This window comes from Mus pahari, chromosome 10, assembly GCF_900095145.1.
Source record: "Mus pahari chromosome 10, PAHARI_EIJ_v1.1, whole genome shotgun sequence".
Lineage (NCBI taxonomy): Eukaryota > Metazoa > Chordata > Mammalia > Rodentia > Muridae > Mus > Mus pahari.
Window position 1 is genome coordinate 17,743,493 of NC_034599.1, and position 9,367 is coordinate 17,752,859.

The following is a 9,367-nucleotide window of genomic DNA, read 5'->3' on the forward strand; positions in this document are numbered from 1 at the left end:
CAGGTTTGTACAGTACTGGGGATTAAACTCCAGGGTCCTGAATGCTAAAGAGAACACTTCACTACCTGAGCTATACCCACAGTCTGCTTCCTTTTTCAATTTAGTTTAAAAAAATTTTGTGTGTGTATTTCACAAGTGTTTTCGAGTATAGGCCTGGGGAGAGCCAGAGGGCATGGGGTGCTCTGGAAGTGGAGTTACATGTAGTTGTGAGCTACCATGAGGAAACAAACCCAGGTCCTCAGTAAAGCAGTCAGTGCTCTTAACTGCTGAGCCATTTCTCCAGACCTCCTTTTTGATTAAATATTGTATTTATTTATTTATTTTATTCTTTTTTTTTTTTTTTTTTTTTTTTTTTTTTTTTTTTTTAAACATTCTTGTATAGTCAAGATGGTCTCAAAATTCACTGTGGCAATGATGGTCTTGAACCCCTGATCATCTTTGCTACACATCTCAAGTGTTTGGATAACAGGAGTGTGCCACCATCCCTGGCCATCTTTTTCTTCTAAAATCGCCCTATTTATTTCATACCATGTAAATTAGCTGAAAGGTCAGGGGTCCGAATTTGCTCTGGTCAACTAAAACTCAGAATTATTACGCTATTCCTATTTCCCTCTGCCATCATGAAATGAGGCCCCTTGAGCCTCATCAGATCCCGGCCTCCTCACCCAAACACCCCAACCTCTGCGGACCAGCTACTTGCACGGGTCCGCGCTGTGTACGCTGGGAGTTGTAGTTCGCTTCCCTTCTCTCCCTATGAGCAGAGTGTCAGTCGCAGGAGCGCCTCCAGCGGCGAGCATGTTTGGTGGCGCGGAGTGCGGGAAGAAGGCAGGATCGTCTCCTAGCAACGGGGTTGCAGCGACGTCACCGTGGCGGGTTCTTAGCGCTGAGACTAGGTGGAACCGGCAGAGCGCCTTCCAACCTCTGGGTCAGACGTGGTCCTCCACCTTGCGCAGCCAGTCCTGCCCGATCTGGTCTCGAGCTGCCTTACGGGAGTTTTCGTCGGTGCGGCCCGCCGGCCCGGGCCTTGGCCCTGGCGGGACGATGCTGGAGTCTATTCGCGTAACGGGTGAGTGCAGGCACTGCTGGCCCAGGTGGCGCGGCTGCAGCGGGTGGAGACCTTTGGATTTGGGACCAGGAGCAGTCGTGCAGCCCTAGCCCAATAGAGGGAAGGGGCAAGAGCTGTGCAATCTAGAGAGTGTAGAGTCCAATATGATTCCAGAGCATTTTAGGTGTGTAGTAAGGTGTTATATTTTCTAGAGTGTTCAGAAAAAAATTAATCAACTATGAAAACACATCTCTACTTTTCAGTGTATGTTGTGTATTTTTGTTTGCATTTATTATCAAACATTTTGAATTGATGTTATTAGTATGAGCAGGTGTTTAGATCCAAGTTTGGAAAGTTTTGTCTTTCATTTTTGAATAGATATGCATATTAGCCATATTTAAATCTTTAATAATATTAACAGTTCCAGAGTCGTTTTCCTAGCATTTGACTCTGCATGAAAACATTTCTGGAGGACAGATACCAAAACAACAGAATAAAGGGAATTAGCTAATTCCCAAAGTGGGTCAAAAATAAGCCTAGAGCTTTTAGCTTCAGGGTATTGCAGTACCCAGTAGACCAATTTTCCGAATTAGTTGTTTTGAACCCGTGACCCTCCTGCCTCAGTCTCCCCAGTGCTAAGATATGGACATCAATAGCTAAACTCATTTTTTAAGTTAGCATACAAAGTAAGAGGTTTCATTATGGTACTTTGAAACTCATTTCATTGTATGTTATTGCAGAACTTTTTAAATTGAAAAACTAAATTATTTTTAAGTGAAACTACTTTTTCATCTTAATTTTTTTACACTATTTGCTGTTCAGTCTTTTAAAATACAGAACTTATTGTTGTGCAATTCCGATAACCTACAGACTATTCCACTGTTATGTTGACAGGAAACATACAGTTATAAAAGCCAAGATCTTAGAGGCCACTAAAATTGGCATTAGGCTTTTTAAAATTGTGATTTGATGTAGATATAACTCTTCATCCTAAAACACATTATCAGAGGCAGACACAGGTGAGCTTAAAGTCAGCCTGTCTATACAACAAGTTCCAGACCAGCCACTGACACCCTGTCCCAAAAAACAAACAAACCCTAACAATACAATGTCAAAAAGTTGCTTTAAAACATCAAGCCTGTAGCCAGGGCTACACAGAGAAACCCTGTCTCGAAAAAAACCAAAACCAACCAACCAAACAAACAAACATCAAGCCTGGCAGAAGAGGGGCAAATATGAGGATGACTCAATGGTGCGTGTGCGTGAGGCTGTGTAATTGGGCTGACAGGGTACGTGCTTCCTGGAAACTAGGCTCGAACAGGAAATGCCAGAAAGAAATGCATTCTTATGTACATAATAAAGGTAATTAAAACTTCCGTTCCTTTTTATGATATAGAACGAGGCCTCTCAGCCACAGCAGTTTAATATTGAAGGAGTTGATTCTTTATTGTGAGCGATTGTTTGAACACATAGCGAATCGTGACAACCAAAAATGCCCTGTGGGTGGCAAAATACTCTCCCTGTCATCCAGTTTAAACCATTGCCTGCAAGAAAATAGATTCTGTTACCACGTGAGTCACTGGGTTTAGAAACTACAACAATTAAAATTATTTTCCCCAAACCTGAAAGTCATTGTGGTGAGAGAATGATTAAATATTAGTATAGCATATGATTAAAATATAGTATTAGAAAACAGATATGTTGAGAGTCTGCAGTACAGACTGTATTCCTGTAGAGCCAGGGGTTTGCAAATGGATTCTTTTTAAACTGAACACCTATTCTTGTTAAATCAGTTCTTTCACCAGAATTTAATGGAGTACAAGTGTCAGACCTGCTTGGTCTGCAATTTCTCATGTAGGTAACTTGGCAGTGAAACACTAGCCTTAGGAAACTTGTCCCTGGTATTTTTAAACATTCACCATTGTTAAAGCGATTATTAGTATTAGTATTAGTATTGTTAATTATACAGACTCTCCTGTTGTCTAGGCTTCTGGCTGACATATCTGTCAATCGATAAATGGGACAACCAGAACCTTTAAGGAGAGTGTAGCTGAGAAACACTCCCTGTACTGTCCAGACTTCCCCTCACTCTGCAGTTTCTCAGATGTTCCTGCTCCTTTTCTGCCAGTAGAACTTGATTGCAATAAGAGCACTGATGAAAATGGGTCCCTTTTTTCTTTTTTCATTGAAAGAGCAATACATATGCCAGCCTGGTGGCACGGGCCATGAACTCCTGATCTTCCAAATCCTGAGATGACAGTGTACCCACCATGCAGAGCTGCTTGCCTGAGGCTTGATGGAAAAGAACATTCTCCCAGAAAGACATGAGACACTGAAGCAGCTAGTTGTGGTCCTACCCTAGCTCCTGGGAAGCTGCAGCAGAGATGGCAAGTCCAGGTCTTCCTGGCTAACTTAGTGAGCGAGCGCCTGTTCCAAAATACATGTAAAGGGTCTGGGGTACTGGGGGATGGCCCAACTGAGAGTGTGCTCCCCTAACATGCAAGCACCCTGCTTCTGGTGCCCAGTGCCAGCTAATCCAAGTGTGGTAGTGCACACTTAAAACCCTACCACCCAAGATGTAGAGGGAGGAGAATCAGAAGTTCTAGTATGGTAAAAAGCTACAAATGTAGACTAAAGTGGCATTTTATATTCCAAAACTGAAGCAGTTGTTTGTAAAATCATTTTGTAGGGTACCCGAGTTTTACTTAGTCATGATGTTCTGTGGTCTAGACATGACATCCTTGTGAAATTGCTGACTGGAGGGTGAGGTGACACAGAAGTGAAAGTTATAAAAAAGAAAAAAAAAAGTATGTTGCTTAGAAATGGCATCAAGTCAGAAAAGTTTTATTTTCTTTCCTCTCTCACTCCTCCCTCTGTCCCTTACCCTTTGTCCCTTTTTTTCCTGTTTTATTCTGCATGGTACAGAGTGGCCTCTTGGCTTAGTCTCCTGAGTGCTGGCATTACAGGTTGCAACACCATACTTAGCTCTAGCTTACCTCTCACAACTCTCCCCGCCTCTTCTACTCCCTCCCCTTCCTCTCCCTCCCATCTTCAACTCCCTCCCCTCCTCCCTCCCCCTCCCCCTTCCCTTTCCCTCCCCTCCCCCTCTCCTCACCTTGTAGCTGACTGCTGCAGAGCTCACAGCAGTCCTGTCTCCAGGATCTCATAAGGACCACAACTAGCTGCTTCAGTGTCTCATGTCTTTCTGGGAGAATGTTCTTTTCCATCAAGCCTCAGGCAAGCAGCTCTGCATGGTGGGTGCACTGTCATCTCAGGATTTGGAAGATCAGGAGTTCATGGTTTTCCTTAGCTACACAGTGAGTTTGAGGCCAGTCTGTGATCTATGAAATCTTGTCCCAAAAAACAAAACTCTCAGAATCCTAGCATTGTGGTTCAGCCGTGTAACCCCAGCAGCGTGGTGCTCCAGTACTTGGTGCCATGTTTTTTTTTTTTTGCTTTCAGTTTTTGTTCTGTGAGATCTGCCTGCCCCAGCCTCCAGAGTGCTGGGCATAACGGCCTGAGCCAGCCATGTTTTTTAAAAACAGGGTCTCACTATGTAGCCCCTGTTGGCCTCAGTTAGAGTTCCTCCTGCCTTTGCCTCACAAGTGCTAGGATTGTAGGTGTGAGCCGCCCACCATGCTGAGCATGTACTCCAAAGTCCCAGTGGAGAGCGCCTTAGTAGTGGTAAGAACAGTGCACATGCATTTGGTTGAGAGAGAGAGAGAGAGAGAGAGGAGTAATAAGCATGCCATAGCACATGTGTGAGTGTCAGAGCATGATTTTCTGGATTCAGTTCTCACCTTCTACTTTGTGAATTGATTTAGTAACAAGCACCTTTACCCATCTTGCCAACCCTAATAAGAGCCTTCTAATGTGACACTTATTTTATGTTGCTTCTGTGGTTAGGGATCTGTAATTTAGCCCTGATGGTGGAGATGATTGAGCCTTGACTATAACTAAGGACAGACAAATCTTTCCCAAGCTTTAGGAGAACTTCCATCCACATCTATGACTCCACCCCTCCAGCCTCATCTCCCACACCCCTCTAATCTTCCCACTTCTGTCATATCAATCCTCAGGCCCTCCTTTCCTCCCTAGGTGTGACTCTTCTCCCTGGCTGCTTGGCTCATAGCTACTTATCCATCATCAGAAAGCACTTAGTAGGTCAGTTCTCACTTCGCACCAGACTTTCCTGACACCTTGATGTAACTGTCATGGTTACAGTTTATATTTTTTTGTATTGATGGCTTTCCCAACAGCAAAACTGAGCTCTTTGCAGTGTGGGACTGCTTTCAATTGGTTTGCTCTCCTTCCTGCTTATGAAAGGGGAAACAGGCAGCCTATGGAGGGAAATACTTTAGAAGGAAGGACAAGAGGCAGAGGCAGGCAGATTTCTGAGTTTGAGGCCAGCCTGGTCTACAAAGTGAGTTCTAGGACAGCCAGGGCTATACAGAGAAACCCTGTCTCAGAAAACCAACCAACCAAACAAACAAAAAACAAAAACAAAACCAAACAAAAACCTAGAAGGAGGGACAGAGAATCTGGTCCTGAATGTTGTTGCTCTCTATTTTTTTCTTGCAGGGGTGGGGCAGTGTTTTTTAAATAGGTTCTCATTCTAGCTCAGATTGGCTTGGAACTCACTGTATAGCCCAGGCTAGCCCCTTGTCTCAGCCTCCCCTAAAAATTAGAAGCAAAAGCACAGGGGCCTAAGCTAACTTTGCTGTTCGTGAACAACAATAAATGTAGTCGTGTACTCCTTTGATCTAGCTTCCATTGTTCAACATTATCTGATGTTTCTCAGCACTGGCACTCGTAACTTCAGTTTTATTTTCTGTGCACAATACTCTAGTATTCTAATAAGTTAATGCGTCCTTTCTACTGTTTGATAGATATCATCTGAGCTTAAGAGATGAACTACTCTAACATTAAAGTGTTTCTCTTTGGACATTGTGGGGTTTTTCTTTTGTTTTGTTTTATATTCCTGTTGGCAATCAGGCATTCTTTTTGCAACATTAACCCAAGTTGTCAGGTTTTATAACAAGTATTAGTGCATCATGAAATTTTCATTTGGCCAGGAGTGGCCAAATGAAATTATAGCTAAGTGGCAGAACAGCTAGTTAGTATATGCAAGACCCTAGGTCCAAAACCCAGAACTGTACTCAGAGGCTGCTCTCCGAGTTCCAGGCCAGCCTGGTCTACATAGAGTTCCAGGCCAGCCTGGTCTACATAGAGTTCCAGGCCAGCCTGGTCTACATAGAGTTCCAGGCCAGNGTTCCAGGCCAGCCTGGTCTACATAGAGTTCCAGGCCAGCCTGGTCTACATAGAGTTCCAGGCCAGCCTGGTCTACATAGAGTTCCAGGCCAGCCAGGGTGGTACAGAAGAGACATTGTATCAAAAAACAAAACAAACAAACAACAAAACCAAAAAGCTGGGCAGTGTGTGTGAGGGGGCGAGGGGGGTGGAGAGGTTGCTCAGCAGGTTAGAGCACTTTGCTGGTTTTTAGAGGACAAGAGTGCAGCCACCATGTACCGACAGGCACCAGGATCTGGCTCCAAGGGACGGAACCATCTCTTCTGGCACCTGAGGGTACTGTACACAAGTGGCATCCATTCACTTCATTCACTCAGACACACAGAAAGACAGTTACAAATAAAGTAACAAGACGCTGGGCCAAAAACAAGAAAGGAAGAAGATAAACTCAGAACAGCAAAACAAAAAGAAAAGAGAGAAGCACCATTTTGTCAGCCCGCTGGTATTTTTCCACCGGGTGTTGTTTTTGCTGTTTGTAGTTAGGACGTTATAAGTTTTCAGAAACCTAAGCCATTCCCAGCAGTGAAAGGCTTGTTTACGGAGCAGCACCCCTTCTCCTGCAGGCTTTTAGATAGGAACAAGAGCCCGATGGGTTTAATGATTAGGCTGATGTTACAGAGAGTCCTTGACTGAGCCGGGGAGGAGGCCAGGAACCTGAGTGTCCTTTTCTCCTGTTCTAGATACATGGGAAGCTTTTGTTGTATTGGCAAATTCAGTGTATTTGTCAGAGTGCTAATGCTGAGAAGCGATTTGAATGAAGTAATACTATTTGTCTTTTATTTATTTGTTTGTTTGTTTGTTTGTTTTGAGACAGGGTTTCTCTGTATAGCTCTGGCTGTCCCCGAACTCACTTTGTAGACCAGGCTGGCCTCAAACTCAGAAATCTGCCTGCCTCTGCCTCCTGAGTGCTGGGATTAAAGGCGTGCACCATCACTGCCTGGCCACTATTTGTCTTTTAAAATGTTTGGTTAACTTAGTTAGCCTGTATACAATGGGTTTCAAATGTGTATGCAGTGGATTTGGGTTACGCTTTTTCCTCCCCATCCATCACCCCTCTCCCACTCCTGAGGCCTTCCCTTCATGTCTTCTGGCCTATGGAGGGATATTTACAGACATATACAGGACAGAAGCAGCACTTTACCAGTGACCACTATGAAAATGGTCTCTCTTCTCTGGCAACCGTTCCCAGCTTGACCTTGTGCAAGCAGCCATAGCTACGGTGAGTTGATGGCGCCCAGCCCTCCTGTGTCTGGGAACACCACTTCACAGCAGCCCTCCTGATAACCTTTTCTCCTTCTCTTCTCTGGTGTTACCTGGGCCCTGGAAGTGGGGGGATGATGCAGCGATGAGTCCACACTCAGTGTGTCCTGCACTTTGAAGATGTGTGAGTCTCTGTTCCCCGATGTCTGCTGCCATGAGAGCAGAGAGCTGTACTGATCTGTGGGTGTAAGGATAAGTATTTATCCACAGTCTGAGGCCACGTCCACTTAGCAAAGAAACGGCATTAGGGTCTTCCTGAGGGTGTATGACCTTCTCAGCCACAGGTTCTTGGCACTCTAGGTTTTTAATAGAAGAGTTGTGAGTGACTGAGTGCTCTGGAAGTAGGGAATGACTTGGGAGAGTCATTCCGTCTCTCCACCATGGGGTCCAGTAATCGGACTCAGGTTGGCAAGATTGATGGTAAGTACCCTCTGAGCCAGCTTGAATGGCCCTTGTTATAATTTCTGTTTTTTTTTTTCTTTCTTTTTTTTTTTTGTTGTTTTTTCGAGACAGGGTTTCTCTGTATAGCCCTGACTGTCCTGGAACTCACTCTGTAGACCAGGCTGGCCTCGAACTCAGAAATCTGCCTGCCTCTGTCTCCCGAGTGTTGGGATTAAAGGCGTGTGCCACCACGCTCGGCTCCTGTTTGTTTTTTGAAGCACACATTTTTGCTGTCTCACTTTTAACTAACTCATGACAGTATTTCTGACTTAGCCTCCCAAGTACCAGGATTAGACATATGAGCCACCGCAGACAACTCTGGTTCTGTTCCATTTAATATAACTGAAATGGACTTTCTGTGATTGGGAAATTAATTTTGACAGGACTGGCCTCACCATCACACTGGAAAACTGCACAGAGGGTCCTAGGCCTCAGTAGCCACTGAGTGCCGGGACTCTGGGGAGAGGGTCTGCCGGGACTCTGGGGAGAGGGTCTGTAGGGCACTCAGCCACTTCTCTCTCCTCCAGGAAGACTTGGCAGGACCTGGATTCTGCAGTCAGGATTGTTTTAATAGGCTGCCTTTCCTTTATTCTTTGCAGTTCTGCACATGTTAACCATATGCACTTGATTATTTGCATTTCCATCTTCCTCTTCGTCGTCCTCCTCCTCCTTCTCCCAGGTAGCCCCTCCCAGGAGTGGGCTAAATAAAGATGTTTTGATTTAGGCTTGAAAACAAGGGTATGGAGGCACTCAGAAGGAAGCAAGGCACACTCAAGAAAGCACGTGTGGCTTCTCAAAGTAGAGCCATGGGAAGTAAGATGGCATACCCAAGTGCCGGGTGGTGGCGCATGCCTGTAATCCCGGCACTCGGGAGGCAGAGGCAGGAGGATTTCTGAGTTCGAGGCCAGCCCGGTCTACAGAGTGAGCTCCAGGACAGCCAGGGCTATACAGAGAAACCCTGTCTCGAAAAACAAACAAACAAACAAAAAAACAAAACGAAACAAAACAAAAATCCCATACCCAAGTGAGGTGTGGATTCCTCAAGGGGGAGACGCGAGCTTTAGTTTTGTAGTGTTTGTGGTTTGGTTTGGTTTTTGAGCTTTAAGCTCAGCTCCAGCACTGGATACTTAAGACTTAGCCTTGAACTAATGACCTTACTGCCTCCACCTCCTTCCCAAGTGTGCGGCTGCACTGTTACAAGGTGCGGGGGCTCTGGATCCAGGGCTTGATCCATGCTGCTAAGGCAGGGTACACCTGCAGCTCAGGGCTACTTAAAAAGTGCTCTGACCAAAAAAAAAAAAAAAAAAAAAA

General features: G+C 45.0%; 2 protein-coding genes across 2 annotated transcripts in view; one reads left to right on the forward strand and one right to left on the reverse strand.

Moving 5' to 3' along the window:
- Positions 1 to 368: 368 nt before the first annotated feature.
- Positions 369 to 9,367, reverse strand: part of Rp9 (RP9 pre-mRNA splicing factor) — a 61,330-nt gene continuing 52,331 nt past the window's right edge. The window contains exon 6 of the mRNA XM_021206862.2: positions 369 to 1,253. Within this exon, the coding sequence (XP_021062521.1) occupies positions 1,226 to 1,253 (28 nt within the window). The 3' untranslated portion in view covers positions 369 to 1,225. The remainder of the gene's footprint in view (positions 1,254 to 9,367) is intronic.
- Kiaa0895 (KIAA0895 ortholog) overlaps positions 834 to 9,367 on the forward strand; it is a 33,688-nt gene continuing 25,154 nt past the window's right edge. Inside the window, exon 1 of the mRNA XM_029543552.1 lies at positions 834 to 1,066. Coding sequence (XP_029399412.1) covers positions 1,042 to 1,066 — 25 coding nt within the window. The 5' untranslated portion in view covers positions 834 to 1,041. The remainder of the gene's footprint in view (positions 1,067 to 9,367) is intronic.